Source organism: Lampris incognitus, chromosome 15 (assembly GCF_029633865.1).
Source record: "Lampris incognitus isolate fLamInc1 chromosome 15, fLamInc1.hap2, whole genome shotgun sequence".
NCBI classification, from domain to species: Eukaryota; Metazoa; Chordata; class Actinopteri; order Lampriformes; family Lampridae; genus Lampris; species Lampris incognitus.
The window spans coordinates 38,626,574-38,654,120 of NC_079225.1; the positions used below are offsets into that span (position 1 = coordinate 38,626,574).

Below are 27,547 nucleotides of genomic sequence, written 5' to 3' on the forward strand. Positions count from 1 at the left end.
TCAGGTCACCTGCCCGTCACCATGGCAGACAGGTTTTTCTTATACTAATAATATTTTTTTAAAAACAAGACTTTATCGCTTTTTTACAAGTAATGCAAGTTTATTGATTACTGTAAAAAAATATATACACTACCGTTCAAAAGTTTGGGGTCACCCAAACAATTTTGTGTTTTCCATGAAAAGTCACACTTATTCACCACCATATGTTGTGAAATGAATAGAAAATAGAGTCAAGACATTGACAAGGTTAGAAATAATGATTTTTATTTGAAATAAGATTTTTTTTACATCAAACTTTGCTTTCGTCAAAGAATCCTCCATTTGCAGCAATTACAGCATTGCAGACCTTTGGCATTCTAGCTGTTAATTTGTTGAGGTAATCTGGAGAAATTGCACCCCACGCTTCCAGAAGCAGCTCCCACAAGTTGGATTGGTTGGATGGGCACTTCTTGCGTACCATACGGTCAAGCTGCTCCCACAACAGCTCAATGGGGTTCAGATCTGGTGACTGCGCTGGCCACTCCATTACCGATAGAATACCAGCTGCCTGCTGCTGCTCTAAATAGTTCTTGCACAATTTGGAGGTGTGTTTAGGGTCATTGTCCTGTTGTAGGATGAAATTGGCTCCAATCAAGCGCTGTCCACTGGGTATGGCATGGCGTTGCAAAATGGAGTGATAGCCTTCCTTATTCAGAATCCCTTTTACCCTGTACAAATCTCCCACCTTACCAGCACCAAAGCAACCCCAGACCATCACATTACCTCCACCATGCTTAACAGATGGCGTCAGGCATTCTTCCAGCATCTTTCCATTTGTTCTGCGTCTCACAAACGTTCTTCTTTGTGATCCAAACACCTCAAACTTGGATTCATTCGTCCATAACACTTTTTTCCAGTCTTCCTCTGTCCAATGTCTGTGTTCTTTTGCCCATCTTAATCTTTTTCTTTTATTGGTCAGTCTCAGATATGGCTTTTTCTTTGCCACTCTGCCCTGAAGCCCAGAATCCCGCAGCCGCCTCTTCACTGTAGATGTTGACACTGGTGTTTTGCGGGTACTATTTAATGAAGATGCCAGTTGGGGACCTGTGAGGCGTCCGTTTCTCAAACTAGAGACTCTAATGTACTTATCTTCTTGCTCAGTTGTGCAACGCGGCCTCCCACTTCTTTTTCTACTCTGGTTAGAGCCTGTTTGTGCTGTCCTCTGAAGGGAGTAGTACACACTGTTGTAGGAAATCTTCAATTTCTTAGCAATTTCTCGCATGGAATAGCCTTCATTTCTAAGAACAAGAATAGACTGTCGAGTTTCAGATGAAAGTTCTCTTTTTCTGGCCATTTTGAGCGTTTAATTGACCCCACAAATGTGATGCTCCAGAAACTCAATCTGCTCAAAGGAAGGTCAGTTTTGTAGCTTCTCTAACGAGCTAAACTGTTTTCAGATGTGTGAACATGATTGCACAAGGGTTTTCTAATCATCAATTAGCCTTCTGAGCCAATGAGCAAACACATTGTACCATTAGAACAGTGGAGTGATAGTTGCTTGAAATGGGCCTCTATACACCTATGTAGATATTGCACCAAAAACCAGACATTTGCAGCTAGAATAGTCATTTACCACATTAGCAATGTATAGAGTGTATTTCTTTAAAGTTAAGACTAGTTTAAAGTTATCTTCATTGAAAAGTACAGTGCTTTTCCTTCAAAAATATGGACATTTCAATGTGACCCCAAACTTTTGAACGGTAGTGTATATTTGGTGCGTCCTCGATCAAATAGTATCTCCACAAGTGTGCCACGACATGAACACGTTTGGGAACCACCGATTTAAAGAAGAAGAAAGTAAACCAAAAAAAAAATCCGTCACAATTTCCACAGATGTACTTCCGCTTCCTGCCGTCAGGCGTCGCTGTGGCATTTCAGATATCAAACCAGTCAACTTTCACACGCAGTCGTTGGTTGTGATGACTTTATAATATGGCTGCGCCCTGCGCAAAATAGTCCGTAGAAGTTGAAATGTTAACCGTCCGGACATCTTTCTCGCACGGCTAATCAAACTTCTTTGGTTTATTTTTCATTATTATTCATATTATTCATATTATTATTATTATTTAACATGTCGTCTGGCGACTCCGGCGGCGGTAAGGAGGCTCCGAGTCAACAAGGCTACAAAACCCCTGGCCTGAGAGGTGCGCAGACCACCACACTATTCCGGGCTGTCAACCCCGAACTCTTCATAAAACCGGTAAGAGGTTTACAAAACGATCCAAAAAGCAGGGATTTGGTACCATCACACGACCAAACCCACTGGTTCAGGGCTGGGTTAACGCTAGGGCTGAACGGTATAGCGTCTCAGGAGCGACATCACAGTGTACGCATGCGCAGTAGTAAACATGGGAAGGATACGATGTAAGGCAAATTGGGCCCATCAAAAAGAAGGGAAAAAAAAGACTTGAACGCATATAACCCCTTTTTATTTGTTTGAGCTGGTTTTCATAGTCTGTCACTTCAATGCTCTGTAATTTCTGTTTTGTATGGCTATATTATCTACAGCGTTTTCTTACAAAAACACTTAATTGTCATCCAGGGCCTCATGGAGTTTATTTTCTTCCTCATTCAGATACTTGATAGTAATGGCCATAAGTACATAAGAGCATCTATTTAGGCAGCTATTCTGAGCTTTTATGGTGGCTTTTGGAGGTGCGTAATCCCCGTGGTATCATTTCCCATCTAATATGCTGTCTGGCTTCAAAAGGAAGCCAGTGAATAAAATGATTTTATAACTGATAAGCACAATAGCAGAAACTATGAAAATAAGACCCAGATTGTAAAAAAATAAATAATTATTATTATCCTTTAATTATTGAAATCTACCAGTGTAGTGCTGGAATGAAAACCTGCCTTCACATGGTCCCCCATGGCACATGAGTATCACTGTGCTAATCTGTCACCTGGTGATTAGTGACTGTTTAGGAGAAAAAGCTTGCATACTTTTGCCACTCCATGGCGCGGGGTTGTCTATGTCTGATTTATTAGGTCAAAAGGTAATGTCATCTGAAATGTTTAAATCTAACTTGGACACTATTGTTTTACAGAACAAACCAGTAATGGCGTTTGGACTGGTAACGATCACCTTATGCGTCGGATACCTGGGATACCTGCACGCGATAAAAGAAAACGATCAGCAGCTTTATGAGGCTGTTGACAGTGACGGGGAGAGATACATGAGAAGAAAGACTTCAAAATGGGACTGACATGAAGTTAATGTGCTTGCGGATAGAAACATTCTGTGACTTCTTTGGTTGAGTATGTAAAGACTGTAAATTAAAACCCAAATGAACTCTACCAAACTCAGTCCTGGCTAATATGTTGTTAGTAATTTTGTTAGTAACTTTGCCTGTGAATATCCCGCAGTTGTTCTCTTATCAATTTGTATTGCATTACAGGTTCGATGCAGGATCAGGGAAAAATTCTCAGTCTCATAATTTAACAAGTGAGAGCAAATCATGTTAAAAGTCACTGAACAATCAATGTTGGCACTAGTCTTTTAAGCCAAACTGTCTTTATCAATGTCTACTGAAATAATATTGATGGAGAATTATTGGGTGAGGCCAAATATCTGTCATCTTTTCAAACCTAGTTTCTCAGCTATTATGAGCATAACATCACTAATTACATACGGCAAAATACATTTTCATATATTAGGAACTGGACATGTTGGGATTTTCCGTCATAAAGGTTATAAACAACATTTTAAATTAGAAACAAGGACACATTGTAATAGAGATGAGGTACTACTATCATTGAGTACAAGCAATTAAGGACTTTTGTGATTGACTAACTATTTCAAGAAGAGGGAGGAACACAGGGTGACGAATAAGAGTGGAAGAAGGTGGACTGTTTCTTATGCAGGAGGCAGGCCCTGAAGGGGATTGGAGACAGCAAGGTGATGACGGGATGGTGGTCTGTAGGATGAATTTGGACATCAAGAAGAGGAAGAGAGTGAAGGCAGAGCCAAGGGTCAAATGGTGGAAGTTGAAGAAGGAAGACTGTTGTATGGAGTTCAGGGAGGAGTTAACAACAACAACTTAGTTTTGTATAGCGCCTTTCAAGAAACCCAAGGATGCTTTGCACTAGATAACAAAAAAAAACAAAAAAAGGAGATTAAAACAAAGATCAAAAGACTACTGACCATAGGCCTTAGTAAAACGGTAGGTTTTCAGTAGACTTTTAAAATTGTCCAAAGAAGCAGCGTTGCGGGTCTCTGCTGGAATAGCGTTCCAAAGGGTGGGGGCTGCCACACTAAAGGCTCCATCCCCAAGTCCGCAGGCTGGTGTGGGGGATGGAAAGCAGGCCCGTGTCTGTGGACCGCAGATTCCGGGATGGGTTATAGGGGTTGAGGAGGTCTATAGGTTAAGACAGGCATTGGGTGGTAGCGAAGAGTTGCCAGATGGCTGGGCAACCACTGCAGAAATAGTGAGGGAGACAGCTAGAAGGTACCTGGTGTGTCATCGGGACAGAGGAAGACAAGGAGACTTGATGGTGGAATGAAGAAGTACAGTGAAGTATACAGAGAAAGGGGTTGGCAAAGGAGAAGTGGGCTAGTCAGAGAGATGAAGAAAGCAGGCAGGAGTACAAGGAGATGCAGCGTAAAGCGAAGATAGAGGTGGCAAAGGAAAAGGCGTAGGGTGAGTTGTATGAGAGGTTGGACACTAAGGAAGCAGAAAGGGACTTGTACCGAATGGTTAGACAGAGGGGCCGAGCTGGGAAGGATAGGCAGCAGGTTAGGGTGGTGAAGGATACAGATGGAAATCAGCTGACAAGCGAGGAGAGTGTGTTGAGAAGGCGGAAGGGGTACTTTGAGGGGTTGATGAAGAAAAAGAGAGAGAAGGTTGGACGATGCGGTTGGTCGAGATGACATACCCGTGGAGGCATGGAGGTGTTTAGGAGAGATGGCAGTGAAGTTTTTAACTAGATTGTTTGAGACGATCTTGGAAAATGAGAGGATGCCTGAGGGGTGGAGAAGAAGCGTACTCAAGAATAAGGGCGATGTGCAGAACTGCAACCACAGGGGTATAAAGTGGATCAGCCACAGCATGAAGAGATGGGAAAGAGTAATAGAAGCTAGGTTAAGAGGAGGAGAGGTGACGATTAGTGGGTAGGGGTGTAAGGATTAATCGGCGTAGTCGACAAAATTAGTTGCCAACGAATTAATTGTCGACAATTCGTCGGTTGCGTCATCGCGCATGTACGTCACGCACCGGGACTGAACCAAACGTGGTTTCCCCGGAGCCGGCGAAGAAAGTCGCTGTGATCTCACTTCCTTCCCAGCGCTCCGGGAGTTGCGCATGCGCAAAAGCGACCGGGAACGAAAGCTGACGCGTCCGGACAGAGCAGCAAAACAGCAAAATGGCGGCGGCCAACGCAACGCCGTGGCGTCCTAAAACATCTAAAGTCTGGGAGCATTTCCCCCTCAACTTGGCAAAGTAAAGGATTACCTGCAAGATTTGAGAGGTGGACCGTGCTTATCATGACAGCGCCTCAGTAATGCACGAAAATGTGAAGCGGAGGCACGCTGGACATCTGGACGATGCGGACGCGCCTGGGTAAGATAGCTAGCTGTGTATAGACGGAGTTGTCTCGGCTTTTAGCATTAACATAAAGCCAATGCAACTCCGTCTATACCTGCGTGCAGGATTCTAAGAGTTTAAAAGAGTAATTGTAAAGTTCTGCTACCACATATCACTACAGTAATGTCCCCCTTTTGCCTGACAAGTCTTTTTTAATCAAATTTATGCAGTCGGACTCCGAAGAAGAGTAAAGGTACCATGGACGGCTTTATGCAAAAGAAGCAGACGTGTACACCGCAGCAGGCGACTGCCCTCACCGAGTCAATACTAAGCATGATGGTCAGTGACATGAGCTATTGTTTTGTGCGATTCATTGTCTGACTAGTCGATTAATCGTTTCAGTAATCGGTGACTAGTCGACTATCAAAATAGTCGTTAGTTGCAGCACTATTAGTGAGCAGCAGTGTGGTTTCATGCCAGGAAAGAGCACTACAGATGGGGCATTTGCTATGAGAATGTTGATGGAGAAGTATAGAGGAGGCCAGGAGGGATTACACTGTGTCTTTGTGGATTTAGAGAAAGCATGTGACAGGGTGGCAAGAGTGTAGGAGTGGTATTGTATGAGGAAGTCGGGAGTGGCAGAGAAGTACTATGTAGGAGTGGTGCAGGATATGTATGAGGGAAGTGTGACAGTGGTGAGGTGTGCGGTTGGAATGACAGATGGGTTCAAGGTGGAGGTGGGATTACATCAAGGATCGGCTCCGAGCCCTTTCTTGTTTACAATGGTGATGGACAGGTTGACGACCGAGATCAGGCAGGAGTCTCCGTGGACTATGATGTTCGCGGATGACATTATGATCTGTAGCCAGAGTAGGGTGCAGGTTGAGGAGAGCCTGGAGAGGTGGATGTATGCACTGGAGAGAAGAAGAATGAAAGTCAGTAGGAGCAAGACGGAATACATATGTGTGAATGAGAGGGAGGACAGTGGAATGGTGAGGATGCAAGGAGTAGAGGTGAAGAAGGCATATGAGTTTACATACTTTGAGTCAACTGTCCAAAGTAATGGGGAGTGCAGAAGAGAGGTGAAGAAGAGAGTGCAGGCAGGGTGGAGTGGGTGGAAAAGAGTGTCAGGAGTGATTTGCGACAGAAGGGTACCAGCAACAGTTAAAGGGAAGGTTTACAAGGTGGTTGTTAGACCAGCTATGTTATATGGTTTGGAGACAGTGGTGCTGACGAAAAGACAGGAGGTGGAGCTGGAGGTGGCAGAGTTGAAGATGCTAAGATTTTCATTGGAAGTGACGAAGGAGGACAGGATTAGGAACAAGTATATTAGAGGGACAGCTCAGGTTGGATGGTTTGGAGACAAAGCAAGAGAGGCAAGATTGAGATGGTTTGGACATGTGTGGAGGAGAGATGCTGGGCATACTGGGAGAAAGATGCTGAATATGGAGCTGCCAGGGAAGAAGAAAAGAGGAATGCCAAAGAGGAGGTTTATGGATGTGATGAAGGGAAGACATGCAGGTGGTTGGTATGACAGAGGAAGATGCAGAAACGGATGAACCACTGGGGCGACTCCTAACGGGAGCAGCCGAAAGTAGTAGTAGTAGATTTGCAGTTGGTATGAGGCTAATGAGGGTATATTTCTCTAAAAAGTATGAAGTAGCTCATAGGAGGAAAAACAGTGTATACAATGCTTTTTAAAATTTTATATGCTCCATATAAGTTTGATCATCCTAAATGGCCATTGAACTTAATACCAGAAGCTAAGTGAATCCCTTTTTACCTATACAGAGGGAATGTTTATATTCCACTTAACTGTACAATTCAGTTCAGTGTGACATTTTTGCATGCATTTAAACAGAGGCAGAACGTAACGAGTAGGTTGCTCAAAGTGCCACACGTTTAGTCATTCAGAAATTGCTAACTTTACTTCCAGCTCATGTGGCGATTGTGTACCTCCATCACCACAGTTGAGAATAGTCAGGGGCTGGATGAGTGGTAATTGTAAGCTGCAACATCCAACCAGGTCTTCAAAAGAACCACAAACGTAAAAAAGATTTAAAATATTTATTATAAAAAACAGAATATACATTAATATTATGGTTTAGGTGAAATATTGCATTATAAAGTCCACACTGTTCCAGTTCATTCTGAGAAGGTGATGGGATAAAGTCCTTTTTTTTTTTACTTCAAACTCCGTCTTTTCACAATCTGTCTTGACCGAGAAGTCCCTCATAACTTCACTTGCATAAAAAGGTTCTCATTTCCCACCTACTCCCCCTTAAGACAATGCCATGTTTTCATTGCGCCAAATGTTAAAAAGAACATAAACACCCACAAAAGGCAGAATGCAATGGTGCACTAAATTATTCATGCAAAGCACACGTCACACAGATTTAGGCTGACAAAAAAATAATAAATGGGGTTGACAATGAATTTATCACAGTTCTACATACTTTCAGGCCAGCGTGGCAGTTTTGGCACCAGTGGAACACTGCATAACACCACAGAATGATACATACTGCTTGTACCGGTTGAGGGGAAGAGTACAAAAATAAAATAAACGCACACAATACTCTGTTCACCCAGAGACCTAATGGCAAACCAGACTGAAAAATAAAGAACTCAAGCAGACACACATTGTTTAAAACAAGACAATAAAAAGGCCCAGTGGTTAGCGCTGTCGCCTCACAGCAAGAAGGTCCTGGGTTCAAACCCCGGGGTTGTCCAACCTTGGGGGTCATCCCAGGTCATCCTCTATGTGGAGTTTGCATGTTCTCCCTGTGTCTGGTGGGTTTTCTCCGGGTGCTGCAGTTTCCCCCACCATCAAAAGAAACATGCACGTTAGGGTTTACACTCCTGTTTGTGCCCCTGAACAAGGCAATGGGAAAAGAACTGGAGTTGGTCCCCGGGCGCAGCATGAAGGCGGCAGCTCGCTGCACAGATCACATCTAGGATGTGTTAATTTGCAGTAAGTGAATTTCCCCGAGAGGATTAATAAAGGAAACTTAAATAAATCTGAATGAATTTAGGCTAAATGAATGAAACAAAACAATGATGATGGGTGTCACCAGGCAAGTACTGTAATTCACAATTTACTGACCAAACAGGGACCTTAATAAACCTCTGTTAAGGTGGGGAAACCAGAGGAAGAACTGAAGGCGAGAATCAATAACATTACAAATCAGCTGGGCGATAAATACATACTCAGAAGTGTTAGGGAGCCCCTCACACCCCCACCCTCGTTCTCCAGCTCGTCAGCACCGCATTAAATGGTTCATTTTACAGCATCTTTAACACACTGAGATGCTCTAATGATGAAACAGAAGAGGGTTTAAACATCATCTGTACTGACATGAGCTTAAGATAATGCAACTTTCACCACACCAAAAATGATGATACGTCCCCCCAGAACGTATTGAACACTTTACATAACTTTATATTAAAATTATATTTAATTTTGGCCAGTAGGTTGACTTGTGCTGCTTCTGTATGTCCTAAAATGCTTCTTTTTTTTGCTGGGAAAGGGAAGATGGTAGACAGAAAAATGACAAAAGACTAAATTTAGGCAATTTTCTCATCTCAGAGTTCACTTCTTATTCTAGTGTCTTAATAATACCACTTGGTAAATGTGGGGAACACTGGCATTGTGCCCCCCCCCCAATTGTATCCGACCAATTACCCCAGTCTTTCGAGCCTTCCGGTTGCTGCTCCACCCCCTCTGCCGAGCCGGGGAGGGCTGCAGACTACCACATGCTTCCTCCGATACATGTGGAGTCACCAGCCGCTTCTTTTCACCTGACAGTGAATTTCGCCATGGGGACGTGGCAAGTGGGAGGATCATGCTGTTCACCCTCCGCCCTGAACAGGCGCCCCGACCGACCAGAGGAGGCGCTAGTGCAGCGACTAGGACACATACCCACATCTGGCTTCCCACCCGCAGACACGGCCAATTGTGTCTGTAGGGATGCCCACCAAGCCGGAGGCAAAACGGGGATTCGAACCGGCGATCCCTGTGTTGGTAGGCAACAGAATAGACCGCTATGCCACCTGGATGCCCCAGCATAGTGCTTCTTAAATCTAATTCTCCCTGCACCATATTCTTCAAGCAGAGAGGCTTGCAAACAAATGACCCAGTAGAAAAGGATTGAGAGTTGGGGCACAGGGATTTTTTTTTTTTAAATAAAGAAAAAAATTCAAGATGCACTAAAGTTCAGAAGGACAATATTGTCAACTGACCAACAAAAAAAAGACTTATCCATGCTCTGCTGGCAAGCCTTGATAAGTGAACTATTGAGGCAGCCAGTTTAATTATTTACACCTACTAGTGCCAAAGAAAAGCTTTCATCTTGAAAGCACAAGACAAGATTTAGCCCAGCAGCGAGGATAGAGCTGACACTCGATAAAAAGAAAGCTCAACAATACTTATAAAAGAAAATTTAAAAGACAAAAAAAAAATATAACAAAGATGCTCAAACCCGAGTCATGGCACTGTAGTCTTGAGAGCGATATTGCACTTGGTATGAGGCGACAAACTGCATGTAACACAGGAGTCCAACGCAGCACACCTGAGTCCAGCTCAGAAGCACTTCCTGAAGACGATCTGCGGGCCGAATTCCTCATATTCTTCCTGACTGATCCAGGTGGAGGTGAAGGACGGCAGGCTGGCCAGTACTGCCCCGCCGCTCCATACAGAGAAGTCTCTATCCTTGGGACTCGTGACCCGGACGCACTCCATGAGGTCGGACGGCACCATGCCTCTGATTTCTGACTGGAGCCGCTCAGGCAAACCTTGAAGTAGGGTATTTCCACCTTTCCCAAAAGAAAAACAGATTCAGTGAGGACATTCAAATTAACCTGGAGAAGAGGGGCTGGATTCACAAAACCTTTTTTTTTTGGATTTCCCCTTTTTTTTCTCCCCAGTTGTACTTGGCCAAGTACCCAATTTTCTGAGCTGTCCTGGTTGCTGCTCCACCCCCTCTGCCAATCCAGGAGGGCTGCAGACTACCACATGCCTCCTCTTATATGCATGTGGAGTCGCCAACCACTTCTTTTCACCTGACAGTGAGGAGTTTCGCCAGGGGGACATAGCGCATGGGAGGATCATGCTGTTCCCCCTGCCCCCCGAACAGGCGCCCGGACTGACCAGAGGAGGTGCTAGTGCAGCGACCAGGACACATGCTCACATCTGGCTTCCCACCCGCAGACATGCCAGTTGTGTTTGTAGGGACGCTCGACCAAGCCGGAGGCAACACGAGGTTTCGAACCAGCGATCCCCGTGTTGGTAGGCAACGGAATAGACCGCCACGCCACCTGAACACCTTTTTAACACATTAAAAAACAGTTAACTCATCTAGTAATTGGGCGCTCACTATGAATCTTGCTAAGCTCATCAGACACCTATTTAGAACATTTTACCAAGTAATGCTTTATGGCTGCCTGCAGCTAGCCCACAGTTTCTGCAGAAACTGTACTTTTCTAATTTACATAATGTAACTGCTGTGGTGACCCACATCTGTATAACTAGAGACATTCACCTAAGAGAGAATGCACTTCCGCTTCCGGAGCAGAGAGTTCAGTGTCGTTGTCGAATATATGACATAAAAAGTTGGAGCTAGTAAACTACCTCGACTACGTCTACTCTCACGTCTCCTGTCTCGTTGTTTTCTAACTCCACATTGGTGACCCCGACGTGATCGAACAACTAATACGAGTATGTTTGACAACGACGACGCCGGTGCTAACAACATGGCTATTGCTAACGCTAGCATTTACACCGCTACTGTGAAGCTACCCGACTTTTGGCAGCATAATCCACGGCCGTGGTTTCAACATGTGGAAGCCCAGTTCCAGCTGAGAGGGATAACGCAGGATGCAACGCAGTACTTCCACGTAGTGGCGGCGTTAGACGCATCGACAACGGCGCGAGCAATGACACTGTTGGAAGCTCCGCCAGCTGCTGGCAAGTACGATGCTATAAAGACATTCCTCCTGAAACTATTTGAACTGTCGGAGCTGGAGAAGGCAGACCGTTTACTGTCCCCGAATGGCCTCGGCGACGGCAAACCGTCTGATTTAATGGAAAAAATGCTGTCTGTGCTGGGATCGGCTGATTCGGCCTTTCTTTTCACACACATTTTTCTGAGGCAGCTCCCCGCACCTGTACGCACAGCACTGGCCAGTTCTCCTCTCGCCGCCTCCAAGGACTACCGTTCTCTGGCTGCTGAAGCAGACAGGGTTTTCCTGGCCAACCGGCAACAGTTTGTGCATGCCCTGCTACCCCACCAGACCGCCCCACCACCACCTGTGTACGACTATATGGACACCGCGGCTGCGGTGACAGCCCGCCGCCAACCTGACGACGGGCTCTGTTATTACCATGCCAGGTTTGGGGCAAAAGCAAAACGGTGTCGCAAACCCTGCAGTTACAGGGTTCAGGGAAACGCCAAGGCCGGCGCTTGTTAACGGCTATGGGCGCCGGCCGTGACTGCAAGCTGTTGTTCATCAGAGACTCCTTGTCGGGCCGGCGGCTGCTGGTTGACTCTGGCGCTCAACGCAGCATGCTACCAGCACAAGCTGTGGACACGATGACCGACAGTCACGGCCCCCAGATGGACGCCGCCAACGGCACGTCCATTCGGACGTACGGTATCAGACATGTGGACGTGTGTTTTGGCGGCCGACGTTTCGGCTGGGACTTTGTGATGGCTGCTGTATCCACCCCGCTCCTAGGTGCGGATTTCCTCTGTGCTTTCAACCTGCTGGTGGATGTTAAAAACTGTCGCGTGATTGATGCCGTCTCTTTTGCGTCATACCCCTGCACGCTTGGGGGCGCTGGAGCGCTGTGCCTCGCTAACACACTCTCCACCGGGGATCCATACCAACGCCTGCTCGCAAATTTCCCCGAGCTGACCACACCCACCTTCTCCTCGGCGGTGGCCAAGCACGGCGTGGAACATCATATCACCACAGTGGGCCCCCCAGTTTACGCCCGGGCCCGACGCCTCGACTCGGCCAAGCTCGCAATAGCCAGGGAGGAGTTTTCGACTATGGAGCGCCTCGGCATTGTCCGCCGTTCTGACAGCCCGTGGGCTTCCCCTCTTCACATGGTTACTAAGGCCAACGGGGGTTGGCGCCCGTGCGGGGACTACCGTCGCCTAAACAATGCCACGACCCCCGACCGGTACCCCATACCGCACATACAAGATTTCTCTACCCACCTGGCGGGCGCTGCCATCTATTCCAAAATCGACTTAGTGCGGGGGTATCACCAAGTGCCGGTCCACCCACTGGATGTCCCAAAAACGGCTGTCATCACACCCTTTGGGCTCTTTGAGTTTTTACGTATGCCTTTCGGCCTTAAAGGGGCGGCGCAGACGTTTCAGCGCCTTATGGATTCTGTGCTCCGTGACATGCCATTTTTGTTTGTGTACTTAGACGACATCCTCGTGGCCAGCGCGTCGGCGGAGGAACACATGACGCACCTCAGACAGCTGTTTGACAGGCTCAGCGAACACGGCCTCATCATCAACCCAGCTAAGTGTCAGTTCGGGGAGTCGTCCATCACCTTCCTCGGGCACCACATCACTCCACAGGGGGCCGTTCCCCTCCCTGCCAGGGTTGAGGCTGTCACCATGTTCCCCCGCCCCCGCACTGTACAGTCGCTGCAGGAATTCCTGGGCATGGTGAACTTTTATAACCGTTTCCTGCCCCGTGCCGCCCACATCATGCGTCCCCTGTATGAGGCCCTGCGGGGTAAGAAGTCTAAGGACGAGCTGGACTGGTCTTCGGGGATGGACGAGGCTTTTGTGGCCGCCAAGACCGCGCTGGCCAACGCTGCGCTGCTAGCTCACCCGTCGCCTGCCGCCCCCATAGCCCTTACAACGGATGCCTCCGACTACGCCGTGGGGGCCGTGTGTGAGCAGTGGGTGGGGGGGGGCTGGCAGCCGTTGGCGTTCTTCAGTAAACAACTCCGTGAGAGCGAGCGCAAATACAGCACCTTTGATAGGGAACTACTGGGTCTCTTCCTCGCAACCAGACACTTTAGGTTCCTATTGGAGGGCCGACAGTTCACCGCTTTCGTGGACCACAAACCGCTGACGTTCTGTATGGCCAAAACCTCAGAACCGTGGTCTGGGCGTCAGCAGCGTCATCTCGCGGCGGTTTCCGAGTTTACCACGGACATACAACACGTGTCGGGCAAGGATAACTCCGTCGCCGACTGCCTTTCACGGGCGGTTGTTAACGCCGTTCACTTGGGACTCGACTACGCCGCTATGGCAGCGGACCAAGCCAAGGACGCGACCGTTCAAGACTACCGGTCGACCCCTACGGCGCTACGGCTGGAGGACGTGACGTTCAACGCGGCCAATACCACCCTCCTCTGTGATATCTCCACCGGTCAACCGCGCCCCCTGGTGCCTACTTCCTGGCGGCGCCGAGTTTTCGACACCGTCCACGGCCTTTCCCACCCGGGAGTGAAGGCCTCGACCAAATTGGTGAGCGTCAAGTTTGTTTGGCCTGGGCTCCGTAAGGATGTTAGAGCCTGGGCCGGCTCTTGTGTGGCGTGCCAACGCGCCAAGGTGCACCGCCATACCAAGGCCCCTTTGGCGCCGTTTGTGGTTCCAGAGAGGCGGTTTGACCACGTCAATGTTGACCTGGTGGGTCCCCTGCCCCCCTCCCGTGGTTATACGTTCCTCCTCACTATTGTGGACAGGGCCACCAGGTGGCCAGAGGCTATTCCCTTGTCCTCCACGACGGCAGCAGAGGTAGCACGGGCGTTCATCGGCTGCTGGGTGGCCCGTTTCGGCACACCGGGTGACATCACGAGCGACCGGGGCTCCCAGTTTACCTCGGAGCTCTGGACGGCGGTCGCTGAGCACCTGGGGATGAAGATCCACCGCACTACGGCGTACAACCCGCAGAGCAACGGACTTTGTGAGCGGTTCCATCGGGACATGAAAGCCGCTCTGCGAGCAAGCCTCACTGGCTGCGACTGGATGGACCGGCTCCCATGGGTCATGCTCGGCCTGCGTTCGGCCCTGAAGGAAGACCTCCAGACCTCCTCCGCTGAGCTGGTGTATGGCCAGCCCCTGCGAGTTCCGGGGGAGTTTCTTCCGGATGCTACGACTCCCTGGTCGGCCGCCTCTCACCTCAGTGCGTCCCGGAGCGCTGCCGGTGCCTTCGCTCCGGTTCCGATGTCTCAACACTGCCTCCCCCGGTCCTACGTCCCCAAGGATCTGCCATCGGCGAGGTACGTCTTCATTAGGCACGACAGCCATCGGTCCCCGCTGCAGCCCCCATACGACGGGCCCTTCCGCGTCCTGGAGGCGGGGGATAAGAACTTTGTGGTGGACATGGGGGGCAGGCCGGAGCGGGTCGCTATAGACCGTCTCAAGCCTGCTCACTTGGACATTGGGGAGCCAATGCAATTGGCCCTACCCCCGCGGCGGGGACGCCCTCCTAGGTCGGCCCCGGCACCTGCCTCTGTTCCTGCTTCGGCCCCGCCTATGGCCCGGGTTTCGGCCCCATCTGTTTCCCCTCCTGTGAAGCGCAGCCGTTATGGCCGCAGGGTCCACCCCCCGACTCGTCACTTGTTTTCCCCGTGACTTTGCACTATGTCATTGACTGTTCTGTTGTAGAGTCTATTTTTATGTTCATGAGTTGCGCTTTTGCTGTTTTGCATTGTTTTGTGTAGGTGAATTCTGGGGGGGCCTGTGTGGTGACCCACATCTATATAACTAGAGACATTCACCTAAGAGAGAATGCACTTCCGCTTCCGGAGCAGAGAGTTCAGTGTCGTTGTCGAATATATGACATAAAAAGTTGGAGCTAGTAAACTACCTCGACTACGTCTACTCTCACGTCTCCTGTCTCGTTGTTTTCTAACTCCACACTGCCCTATTTTGAGATGTTTTCAAGAGATAAGACTGTTACTGAGAAAATACTGCAGAACTGCACTTAAGCTCCTTAAAAAATTTAGTCCTTTCTTAAGCGCCATATAAAAACACTTATAAATCCGGCCCTGGACAATAATGTTGCATTACTATGCAACAACACAGTAAGACTACTGCATTCTGGGGTTCCTAATACAGCTGGCAATGTACGTGTGCCATTTCATAAAGGGTGTTTTCCTAAAAGGAAAAAAAGTGTACACAAGTTTAATGTTAGACTAAAATCACCAATTAGCTCCCTTATTGTCATAAGATAGCCTAACAAATTGCACTTTGTACTTTTTAAAAACAAACGCTCATCTAGCTGTGCAGGACTTGCAGGCCGGCCAGGTTGCTGAAACTATCAGCCGTTACTCTAAGACAGAAACAGTTACCTGAAAGAACAATGTTCCCCAGAAAGCCCCGCCGTAGGTCAATGTCTGAGCTGAGGATTGACTTGAAAAGACTCTCATGCATCCCGTAATGGTCTCGTCCAATCAGCTCTGGCTTGAAGAGAATCTCAGGGGCCCTGGGTAAATAGGAGTGAGCGTTTTGGTCTGTACAAATAGTCCACTGAAGTATAATCTTTCTTTTAACTGTCCAATTACTCTGCTATGCACCAAGCACCTGCTGATCACAACTGCTCGGTACATCAGCTTTTTAAAGATGTACTTTAAACAGTATTCAGATATACTGTGGTGGAAATGTTAAAATGACCTCAAATCTATAAAGATCCCACAAAGGGGGCAGTAAATTCAAATTTATCCGTCTACTGGTGAAAATGATTGGTGCGCTCCAAACACTCCCAGCCACATTGATTTTGATGCAGGTCAATTACGTATGGTTCAAAATAAATTGGGAATTCTCTTCCCATTTTCTCCCGCTGCATCGGGAGGGGCCAACTAGTTTAGTTTGTGTGTGATTTTAGTTGGTGTTATGTAGCTACCTTGTGTTGATGTCTTTGTCTCTGTAGCTACTTTGTGTTTGTAAAGTCTGGCCAGTTTTCAGTTAAGTTTTGCATTATTTCAATCTTAAGTATTTTGAGTTATGTTTAGCCTTTACTTGGTTTAGTTCTTTTGGACAAGGGAATCAAGGTAAGATGCCCATGGGCAAACACCCCATCATGTAGCTTTCCTCCTGTTATACACACTAGATTAGGAGCAGTTGCCACCCTCTGTATTTAGGTTTGGTACTTTTGAGCACTGTCAAGGGGGGGTTACTTTTATTAGTAGTTTGTTTTTTGGCAACCGTTGGGTTCCCTTGTCCTGTCATGGTGTTTCAGTTAATACATTTTTACACTTTTACCTGTCTCACTGTGTTGCACCCTCACCTCACTGTTACCCAGTACAGACCGAGGGATGTAACAGATCGGGCCTTGCTGCTGAATGATGGGGTTCACAGATTAGGGTGACGTGCCAATTACTCACAATTTTTAGAGGAGCAAACAATCTTAAAATAATGATTGGTTACCTGCCAAAGCTGCTGGGTGATGAGAAACACTTTCCAGCTACAACAAAAATATACCCGGATTTCATTGGCGGCTTGTGTTGATTTTGCATTCCAACATAGGCTCGCAAAGCCAGCCTTGATCTCACAACCTTGGTTTTGGCGAGGAATGAGCAAAGTGAAATATGTGGGCTGGCTTTGCGACGCCAATTCCGACAGACTTATTGAATAACTTCAAAAACCTACAGTATTTTATAGTTTGCCAATCCAGTCCTGAGCTTAACCTAATGAGTTTAGGTTAAGTGTATGTCCGAGGCAGGACAACTTTGTTAGGACAATGTTACCTGAACCTCTCTGTGCCGAGGCAGACAACCTGGCCATCGGGCATGGTGTAACACATCTCCCTGCTGGAGGGTCCCCCACGAGTCAGCTCCGCGTCGTAGTTCAAAGCCACACAGCAGCACATCTCTTTTATCTCCCTGACAATCTCCAGCTCTGCAGTGGTGCACATGCAGACCCCCTGCTCCTGGAGAAGCTTTGAGGGGCCACACAGAAACAGCCAATAAATATTTACTTTAGAGTGCATGCAGAATAGAATAAATACTTATTGGCTCCAAGTGGGATGTGTCTTATATATCAGACTCGGCAGTGCACACAAGAGCATGAAGAGTTCTTTAAGACAACAATCTTCATTACCCTTCTGCTAGTTTCCAGCACCTACAGTAGTCTCCATTAGTCTAGATACAAGTCAACCCTGCACCAGCTATAAATACAAAACATTTAAATACACACAGATGTGATCTGTCCCCCCCCCCCTTTTTTTTTTCTCCCCATTTGTATCTGGCCAATTACCCCCACTCTTCCGAGCCGTCCTGGTCGCTGTGCCACCCCCTCTGCCGATCCAGGGAGGGCTGCAGACTACCACATGCCTCCTCCGATACATGTGGAGTCACCAGCCGCTTCTTTTCACCTGACAGTGAGGAGTTTCGCCAGGGGGACATAGCACGTGGGAGGATCACGCTATTCCCCCCAGTTCATCTCCGCCAAACAGGCGCCCCGACTGACCAGAGGAGGGGCTAGTGCAGCGATCAGGACACATACCCACATCCAGCTTCCCACCCGCAGACACAGGCAGTTGTTTCTGTAGGGACACCCAACCAAGCCGGGGGTAACACGGGGATTCAAACCGGTGATCCCCATGTTGGTAGGCAACGGAATAGACCGCCACACCACCTGGACACCTCCAAGTGGGATTTGGCTTATGTATTAAACTCAGCGGGGCACACAAGAGCATGAAGAGTTCTTTAAGACAACACTCTTCATTACCCTACTTGTTAGTTTCCAGCACCTACAGTAGTCTCCACTAGTCTAGACGATGTTTGACCTAGTCAACCCTGCACCAGCTATAAATGCAAAACATTTAAATACACACAGATGTTATCCGTCTTTGAATACCTTTTTAAGATGCATTGTAACATCTTGGCCAGCTAGAGGAAAGCGTTGAACAGCATGAGGTAGAGCATAACCCTCAAACACTGGCACGCTGTGGCTCACTCCATCGCCCGAGTCAAACACCACACCTACAGGAGATTGAAAGAGATTTCAGGTCAGCTACAGTATGAACGTAACTGATCCAACACAGCAGCTCGTGGAAATTATGGCTGTCACAGCAGCTAGTCGAAATGCTATACATGACAAGTTGGGACAGTTTGGTGGGGGGTGAAGATAGCCTTTGCCAGATGACTATATTAATTATGCACCTTCTCCCAGGGGTATTAAGTATCCATTCATTTATACATCGCCTGGCTACATTTTCCATTCAATCATAAAAACTGAGCACAACTGAACTGAAACATTCAATCTGTGGTGGTTTTAAAAGTTACTCCAAGAGTTTGTGGTACTTGCGACAATACCACTCAACTACTGATAAATTAGCAAAACGAATAATTTCATTCAGAGTCCATTAACTACCCAAATCACCTGTGGATCTGCCTGCTGCATAGAGTGCCAGCACAGCCTGCATGGCCACATAGGTTAAGGGAACACTGAAGCACTCAAACATGACCTCTACCATCCGTTCCCGGTTCTCCAAAGGGTTCATGGCTGCCTCCGTCAGGAGAACAGGGTGATCTTCGGGATCCACCCTCAGCTGCTGGAATGTGTGGTGCCAAATCTACAATGAAGCACCATCATTAATCTCTAATTGGTTTTAATGATTGGAGAAGGAGGCCTGCACCCAGAAAGAAGTCAGTTCAATCCCACAAAGATCTGGAGAAGATAAATGAGGTATGAGGAATTTGAAAAAATACAAATGTAAGCGAGCTGGCCAATTTAGGTCTCCTAAAAGATGTGTGTAGTTATAGAAGATGGTGGTTCTGACAGGATTTCCTGTTGAGACATTTTGACATGTAGTCAAGCTGCTTTGGCTGATTAAGTGCAATGTCCTCCAAAGCAAGGGGATGGGAGAAAGGTAAAAAAAAAAAAAAAAGATTTCCCCCCTCCCAATTGTATCTGGCCAATTACCCCACTCTTCTGAGCCATCCCAGCCGCTGCTCCACCCCCTCTGACAATCTGGGGAGGGCTGCTGACTACCACATGCCTCCTCTGATATATGTGGAGTCGACAGCCGCTGCTTTTCACCTGACAGTGAGGAGTTTTGCCAGGGGGTACATAGCGCGTGGGAGGATCATGCTATTCCCTCCAGTTCCCCCTCCCTCCTGAACAGGCACCCTGACCGACCAGAGGAGGCACTAGTGTAGCAACCAGGACACATACCCACATCCGGCTTCCCACCCGCAGACACAGCCAATTGTGTCTGTAGGGACGCCCGACCAAGCCAGGGGTAACACAGGGATTTGAACCGCGATCCCCGTGTTGGTAGGCAACGGAATAGACCACCACGCCACCCAGACGCCCGGGGAAAGTTCAATTTATGAAGAAAAAAAAACACAGCATCTAAATACTGAAAAGAACACAAACCCATTGCAATATACCCACATAATAAACTGTAATACTCACATAAAAATATCATGAACTGTCAGAAAACAGTCGTCTATTGATTGTTTGTAGTTGCTACCTTTTCCATTTCATCCCAGTTGCGAATTATTCCATTCTTCATTGGATACCTCAGAGCCAGCACCCCTCTCATGTGCTGAGCTTCATGTCCAATGTAGGTTTCTCGTTCAGTCATACCATTCATTATTTCCTGCAAAGACAAACTACTGATCAGACAGCCATGTTGAAAGGAAAGCATTTTCTTTTCTTTTTTTTTAAAGGTTAAATAACAAAAGAAATTAAAAACAAAACTTGCATGTGTGTTATGCCATTACCTCATATTTAGGCAGCCCAATAACTGTTGGGAATACAGTTGTTGGGAGGTCCTGATCTGCAAAACCCGCTTTCATCAAACCAGATCCTGTGTCCAATATTATGGGGGTCTTGAAGTCTGTCAGCTGCAACAAAATGGTGAGAAAATTTTAACAAGTCCTGTGGAACCATGAGAATACAAGGAAAACATCAGCAACATATTTTAAATAAATAAAAACAGTTCTTTGATCATTCTGCTCTCCAATACTATGATCTCTGCTTTATTGCGCAAGACAAAGGCAAATTCGCTATAGGACCATAGCTTTCACCTGGACTTATTCTGCTCCATTCTGAAGTACATAGATCTTTATAATATTTTGGTTTTCAATAAACAGAAGTGTCAGACGGTATTAGACTGTACCTCTCTCGTGCTAATTTCAAGCTGGGTCTGGTTTACAGGTATCCTGACGGAGCATGTCCTAGTAACTTTACAACACTGAAGTCCATCAGGTACATCTTCAGTTTGCTCATACACTGTGGGCAAGTCAGGAGGTGCTTGAGGTGGGGATTGGAGATCTGGACACGCATCTGCAGTAGATAAACTCTGGATTACTGGTGAGAGGTGCAAATCCGTATGCAGTGGTTCATCAGAAGCAGGTGCCAATGAAGAGTTCTCCCTTTCCTCTGAAGGCACTTCAGAGGACTCTTTGGATAACACCATGTCCTTTTCAGGCAACAGATTGTTATTGTTGTTGTTGTTGTGGCGATCCTTGACATTGTCTGGTGGCTTTTTCTTGCGCTCTCTAGGCTTTGGTGAGACATCTTGTGGCTTAAGTTGTATGAGACCACCATCTTGGTCAACTGAGGGTACGGCTGCGACTAAAGGCTCTGAGAAATGGGGCGTTCCCTGTTCTGCAATGAAGTTTGCCAGGATAGAGGCTTTTCTTGGTTTGGGCACAGGAGGGACATTTGATTTACCACCTGGATCAAATGCTTCATCATCCAGCCCCGTTTCAAGACTCAAGGAAGCCTCTGGTTTACAAGCTGTGATCGTTTCTGTAAATTCAAGCAAACATCCTTGAGGCTGGATTTCTACTTCTTCTGTTAATTCCTTCTCATCACACATTCTTTGTAGTGGTGTTATGGTGGTTTCTGTAGGTTTGCCTACAGAACCAGTTAGAGCTTTTTGATTACAGTTTATGACAGTTTCATTTTGATATTGGATATCAACATATGGGACAGATTCTTCTGATAAATCCTCTTGAGTTGTGTCAAGAGAGATAGTACTGTTGGTTGTATGTATATCCTGAGATATGGTGTTCTTATGTGCTATTGATGTCAAATGTTGTACTTCCTGGCATTGGCTACGACTACCAGATAACAGCTTATCACAGAGTTCTTGATCTTCTATGTTCTCAGTTCTAGTCCGACCCATCACAGAGCATTTCACAACCTTCCTGGCTCTGCTCCCATGCCCCCTGAGTCGATGGTTTCTATCCAGTTCTTTATTCAAACTTTTTTCCATCATCTCCACCACCTTTTTCTCTTTTTCCAGCTTTACCCGGAAAACCTCTCTCTCTTTGCCTGTACTTAACGTCATAGTTAGATCAGAGGAGATCCCTGTGGGCTGCGCCTCCTGATTCTCCTCGCAGCGTCTCAGGTCATGGATCTTGAGGTTCTCCTCTACAATAAGTTCATCCAGCAATTGGACTTGCCTGAGTTCTGTTAGCAAGTGCCCCCTGCTGCAAGATACTGCAAAACCTGCTTCTCTCACACCCTCGGTGTGGCAACCATTGTCCTCAGAGGCCACACTGTCAATGGCAGGGTCAGGTGATCTCCATTCATTGGCATTTCTGGAGACCGCAGGGATGAGGCTCTCTTCTAAACAGAATACACCAACTTCAGCCAAGTCACTGGACGACATCTAGAAAAAAGATGGAGAGTAATGGACACTTAACCACTGTGACAAGTGTACCAAAAGAATTTCCTGTCCTATTTAACATACAGTTTTTTGCTTTATAAAGAAAATATTTTCAGTAGTAAACCGATAACAAATATCAGCCACTTCCACCATTTCAAACAAAAGTGAATATTTGAGTACAACTAATTGACAGAGTAGCTTAACCTACACCAGCCAAACATGAAAATTAAATTCGGCTGGTGACCAATTTTAGAGTAATTCTGATATAAATAAAAATATATGTAAGTTTTGTTACTGTATTAGAAGCTTTGTATGAAATACAAAACAGGGCAATGTATCCTTTGACACTAACACAAAAATGCATCACGAAAGAAGAAATGCATTTCCATTGCTCAAAATCAGCAGTCACTGCATCACCATTAGTGGTGTGCCATTGGTATAGATTACCCAAGTTCCAGATTTGATTGATTTGTCTACTAATAAAATGCATAACATACCACACCAGGCAAGTCCTCATTTTCACACATAGCCCACCGATTCTGGCCATCCTCTGACCCCAAGAGCACGTCTAGCATGGCTTCCTGTGCTAGCACCTTCTCCTCCTCCTGTTATAAATGTGTAAAAAACAAAACAAAAAAAAAACAGTCAAAAATTATAAAAAGCAAAAACTGCCTTGGCCCATAAAATGATGGGGAAAGACATTGATTGGCGCAATCTACGTTTAAATACTGAGACAAATAATTGCCAGTTGTCTATTCTGCTGCAGGAAAATTGGCAATAATATTTCATGAAAATGCTCATCAACTCCTAGAAAAATAAAAGGGTTCTAAAAATAAATCTTGCCAAAGTCCTCATTCCCCAATACACTCCTTAAAATGGTAGATATCTCACTTCCAGTATTCCATCAGCCCTTTCCAGAATCTCCTCCACTTCTCTCAAACCCTCCTGCTCCTTTAGATCCCAGTCCTCAAGGGAACTGTCAATCATCAAACCAGTTACCCTGTACAAAAAAAGAAAAAAAAAAGCTGTTTTGTGTTCGATATTCTCCAAAACACAATGAGAGACTGCATTAGTCTAATCTCATAGGCAGACATGCTTCCCAACCTGCTCCCCCACCCTAAATTTTTGTTTAGTATACTGTGACCAGAGTGTGCCTAACAAGCCAATGCTGGCTATGGCTTGTTTTGTTTTGTTTGTTTGTTTTTTCCCCCCGATTTTTCCCTTTTTCTCCCAATTTAGTGGCCAATCGCTCCCTATTCTAGTTCAAATACCCACCCTCGTACTGTATGCATTCGCCAACTGCATCTCTCCGGCCGGCAGTCTTGAAGGAGACGCCTCGCCACTTTCGTGACAAGGCAAATCCAGGCCAAACCACTGCTTTTTGCGACACACACAGAGATGCATTCATGTGACGAACACAAACTGACTCTGCCCCCCTCCCGAAGACAGCGTTGCCAATTATTTGCTGCTTCATCAAATTCAGCTGTAGTCGGATCTGATGAGACCGAGGCGCGAACCCCAGTCCCCAGTGGGCAACTGTATCGACACAAAGCCGATGCTTAGACCGCTACACCACCGCGGACCCTGGCTATGGCTTGCTGGTTGTTGTTTATTTATCAAATTGGCCATTTTTACGGTCAATTTGGGGACACCATGACATTCTAAGCAGAAAACGCATATCTAAAGGTGGTACATTAGCCAATGTGTTAGGAATCCTTCAGCTACTATGGCTAATGTAAAAAATTTTTTTTAAAAAAGAATAAAAAAAATCTTGCCATGAAAGTAACATTGATTCAATTCCAACCAAAAGTGTGCCCATCTCTGAAACAAACTGTGCAATACCTATCAATTGGGTTGTGATTTTGACCATGGAGGTCATATGAATCCCAGAGGAGAGTGGGGATCTCCTCTGTGGTGCAGTTGGACCTTCCGTCCGTAATGGTGCTGGATAGGACTTTACATATGGGACTCAATTCTGGATCCTCAAAACTGCTTTCTGACTGCAGTATCCAATCTCTGGTCTGAAGCCCTTTGGACTGGGTACTGGTTGATACCTCCATCTGCGCAAGCTGGTCTCTAGAACTACCAGGTTGGTCAGTATTACGGTAATGTTCCAAAGGATCCCAGCATTTGGGGCTTTTGTGCTGGGCAGGCGATTTTTGTGTAATGGTAACTGTGTACGAGTTCTCCAAATCATCCACAGGAAGGCCAAGCCAAGGATTGCTGGGCAACATAGCAGACCGCTTCACTTTGATCTCAAAATTTAGTGAATCCAGAGTTACTTTAGGGGTTATCTGGATGCTAGCCCTAGAGGAGTTTCCCATTGACCCAAAGTCAAACTCCTCGCCGTAGTCTCCAGAATCAGAGACACTGGAGAAGTTTTCCTCATGGATCTGGGGCTGCCGGGTGGCAGATCTGGATAAATCCCTAATCCCTGCTAATCTGGGTGGTCCTTCCCCTCCCTCTCTGACTCCACCGGGGTCCAAATGACTGCTCCCAGCTCCGTCAAAGCCGGAGTCAAATGAGCTGAGGGAGGGTGGCTTGCCCTCCACCGGCACCAGCCCGGAAATGGCTGTAGAAGAGGACATTTTGAGGAAGGTTTGATGATGTGTGATCTCCTTCCCAGTCCTACCTTTACCAAGATTGGAAAGAGAGCTGTGGCAGTGTGTATCATCTTTGATGTTATGCTCTGGTCTAGAGGCAGGTTTTACAGAGGAAGGACAGTCGCCATCGGGACCATCTTGATTGTTCTCAGTTCCTTTGGCAGTGGTCAGGTCAGCTTGGGACTGACTGACGTGGCCGTTCCTCAGCAGCTCATACTGCCACTTCAAAGCTAACTGGAGGTCATTGACAGCAACGTCCTCTGGAGAGCTCAAGAGTTTCCAAAGGGTCAAGCACCTGGTAAGAGAAGAAGAGGAGCTATTGCAAGACTTTTATGCACAGTTGTTCACTATGCATTCAAGTGTGTCAGACATGTTTTGCACTGTGTGCAAGGTTGGATTCTTTTTGTACCACGTAACACTGTCACAGGTCATTTGATGAAAGTTGTCACCAAGAATAACAAATAGGAAATTGTCTTTGTCATTTTCATGCATAGATTTAGTGACAAGTGGTCTCTCATGGCTATTCAGGGACTATATAAGTACCTATGGCATACAAAAAAACTCACTAGCATTACTAGTCTCTTCATGAGTTAAAAAAGAAATTAGAGCAGGATAAGCAGTTTGGATAATGAATGAATGAATGAATATCCATCCATCCATTATCCAAACCCCTTATCCTGCTCTCAGGGTCACGGGGATGCTGGAGCCTATCCCAGCAGTCATTGGGCGGCAGGCAGGGAGACACCCTGGACAGGCCACCGGGCCATCACAGAGCCGACATACATTCACACCTAGGGGCAATTTAGTTTGGCTGATTCGCCTGACCTACATGTCTTTTGGACAGTGGGAGGAAACCGGAGTACCCGGAGGAAACCCACGCAGACTCGGGGAGAACATGCAAACTCCACACAGAGGACAATCCGGGACGACCCCCAAGGTTGGACTACCCCGGGACTCGAACCGCGCTAACCACTGCACCACCGTGCTGCCCTTAATTTAATATAATATGTCCCTTGAGGCAAACTTGTAATTTGTGATGTTGGGCTATACAAATAAAATTGACTTGATTTGACTATAGTCTATGAAGCCAAATATATTAGTAAAGATAGGCATCATGACTTAAGGCCATCAAAAACACAGGAGATATTGATATTTGGTTCACAAATGATCCAAACATACATAGTTTGGCTTGTGGCCATGAATAGGTAAGTATTTACCATCTTAATATCTTTTCCTTGCATAGCAATACCTCTACTCATCAGTCTGTGGTAGAACTTCAACATGGTAAAGCCAACATTGTTGTTATGGATTGTGTAAAGACAATCAAGAGAATATCAATTAAGGCAATGACAAAACAATGCGTTTATTTTTGGATGGAGAAGTACTGACTCACTTTTGCTGTTGTGTACTCCTCTTTCCTAAGCACATTACCAAAGACAAATAGGTTTTGAAACGAATGCGTTTGGGGTTTCAGTGACAGTCTTGAACGTATTATGCTTTGAAATCTATCATTATACTAATGCTTTGAAGAAACCCATTAAAAAGTGAAAAAGCAATACTTTCACAGCTTATTCACCTTTGGGACAGCTGTTTGCCTGCTCGCTGGAGTTGGCCATCTGGGATGACATTAGAGAGGTGTGCCAGCTCAACCAGCTTGGCCGTATCTGGAGGGGGGTTCCTCCTCAAGAAGTCAGACAAAGCATGTCTCCATGCAGGGAGAGGCCCACCACACCCTCCCTGTCTCCACACGAGCGCATCATCTCGATTAATACCGGAAAGGAGCTCCAGAAGGAAGTTCTCATGCAGGACAAGGTTGTACCAATTGTTGGACTGCATAGGAGCAGAAACAGACAAAATAGCCTAGATGAGCTTTATATTTATGGATATGTTTGGGAGGGGGAAAAAATCTCCACATTTGGTTTGTTTTTCTTTGTTGGCCATTTAAAGCTGCATTAGGGAATTTCTGCCCAATGGTAGTAGACAAAGCAGCACGCTGTTTTAGCACACTGCAGTTCCCAAAATTCTGTTTTGTGTCACTTGAATGATGCAAGAAAACAAACTTACATCACGGCTTCCAAGTCTGACTACTTACTTTTTCTCATTTGTGTATAAACAAAAATCAAAGAAATCGGTTTCAATTTAAATAGCGTAAATACACACATTTGATAAATGTTAATCTATAAATATGTAAAATATGTCACTCCCACAGGGCAGCAAAGACACTCCGCATTTGCTCTCCATTTCACTTGGAAGACGCTGCCTTAACAATCGTGACTTTTTTTGGGGGGGGCGGTTCCCCCTTTTTCTCCCAATTGTAATTGGCCAATTACCCCACTCTTCCGAGCCGTCCCAGTCACTGCTCCACCCTCTCTGCCGATCCAGGGAGGGCTGCAGACTACCTCATGTCTCCTCCAATACATGTGGAGTCACCAGTCGCTTCTTTTCACCTGACAGTGAGGAGTTTCGCCAGGGGGACGTAGCGCATGGGAGGATCATGCTATTTCCCCCAGTTCCCCCTTCCCCCCAAACAGGCACCCTGACCGACCACAGGAGGCGCTAGTGCAGTGACCAGGACACATGCACACATCTGGCTTCCCACCCGCAGACACAGCCAATTGTGTTTGTAGGGACGCCCCACCAAGCTGGAGGTAACCCGGGGATTCGAACCGGTGATCCCTGTGTTGGTAAGCAACGGATTAGACCGCCATGCCACCCGGACGCCCCTTAACTCTTATTGTAATGTTAACCCCGGGTGAAATTACTTATAAATAGGGA

The 27,547-nt window shown here is 46.5% G+C and overlaps 2 protein-coding genes and 1 long non-coding RNA gene across 3 annotated transcripts; 1 reads left to right on the forward strand and 2 right to left on the reverse strand.

Annotated features, from left to right (window-relative positions):
• The first annotated feature begins 1,939 nt into the window (after positions 1-1,939).
• smim8 (small integral membrane protein 8) lies at positions 1,940-3,362 on the forward strand. The gene is made up of 2 exons (XM_056295005.1): positions 1,940-2,239; positions 3,090-3,362. Exons 1-2 carry the CDS (start codon positions 2,111-2,113, stop codon positions 3,246-3,248), a joined length of 288 nt encoding a protein of 95 aa, XP_056150980.1. The 5' UTR covers positions 1,940-2,110; the 3' UTR covers positions 3,249-3,362.
• A 6,589-nt stretch (positions 3,363-9,951) lies between these two features.
• On the reverse strand, positions 9,952-20,749 carry si:ch211-241j12.3 (uncharacterized protein LOC566552 homolog). Its single transcript, XM_056295173.1, has 8 exons — positions 20,670-20,749; positions 20,272-20,394; positions 20,019-20,147; positions 18,923-19,115; positions 18,398-18,522; positions 17,287-17,477; positions 15,892-16,025; positions 9,952-10,376 (listed from the first exon to the last, which is right to left on the reverse strand). The coding sequence occupies exons 2-8, from the start codon at positions 20,344-20,346 to the stop codon at positions 10,144-10,146; spliced, it is 1,080 nt and encodes a 359-aa protein (XP_056151148.1). The 5' UTR covers positions 20,347-20,394; positions 20,670-20,749; the 3' UTR covers positions 9,952-10,143.
• Positions 20,750-22,047: 1,298 nt separating this feature from the next.
• Positions 22,048-23,095, reverse strand: LOC130125572 (uncharacterized). The gene is made up of 3 exons (XR_008811458.1): positions 23,061-23,095; positions 22,667-22,774; positions 22,048-22,172 (listed from the first exon to the last, which is right to left on the reverse strand). It is a non-coding gene; the product is annotated as an uncharacterized LOC130125572 (long non-coding RNA).
• Between the last annotated feature and the right edge of the window lie 4,452 nt (positions 23,096-27,547).

Excerpts from the sequence above, each read along its gene's own strand:
- smim8 (XM_056295005.1), top strand. The coding sequence starts at position 2,111 with ATGTCGTCTGGCGACTCCGGCGGCGGTAAGGAGGCTCCGAGTCAACAA. Across the intron at positions 2,240-3,089 it reads CCGAACTCTTCATAAAACCG|AACAAACCAGTAATGGCGTT; the intron begins GTAAGAGGTTTA and ends ATTGTTTTACAG.
- si:ch211-241j12.3 (XM_056295173.1), bottom strand. The coding sequence starts at position 20,346 with ATGAAAGCGGGTTTTGCAGATCAGGACCTCCCAACAACTGTATTCCCA. Across the intron at positions 17,478-18,397 it reads TTACAATGCATCTTAAAAAG|CTTCTCCAGGAGCAGGGGGT; the intron begins GTATTCAAAGAC and ends GGCCCCTCAAAG. Across the intron at positions 10,377-15,891 it reads GGGGAACATTGTTCTTTCAG|GTGGAAATACCCTACTTCAA; the intron begins GTAACTGTTTCT and ends CTTTTGGGAAAG.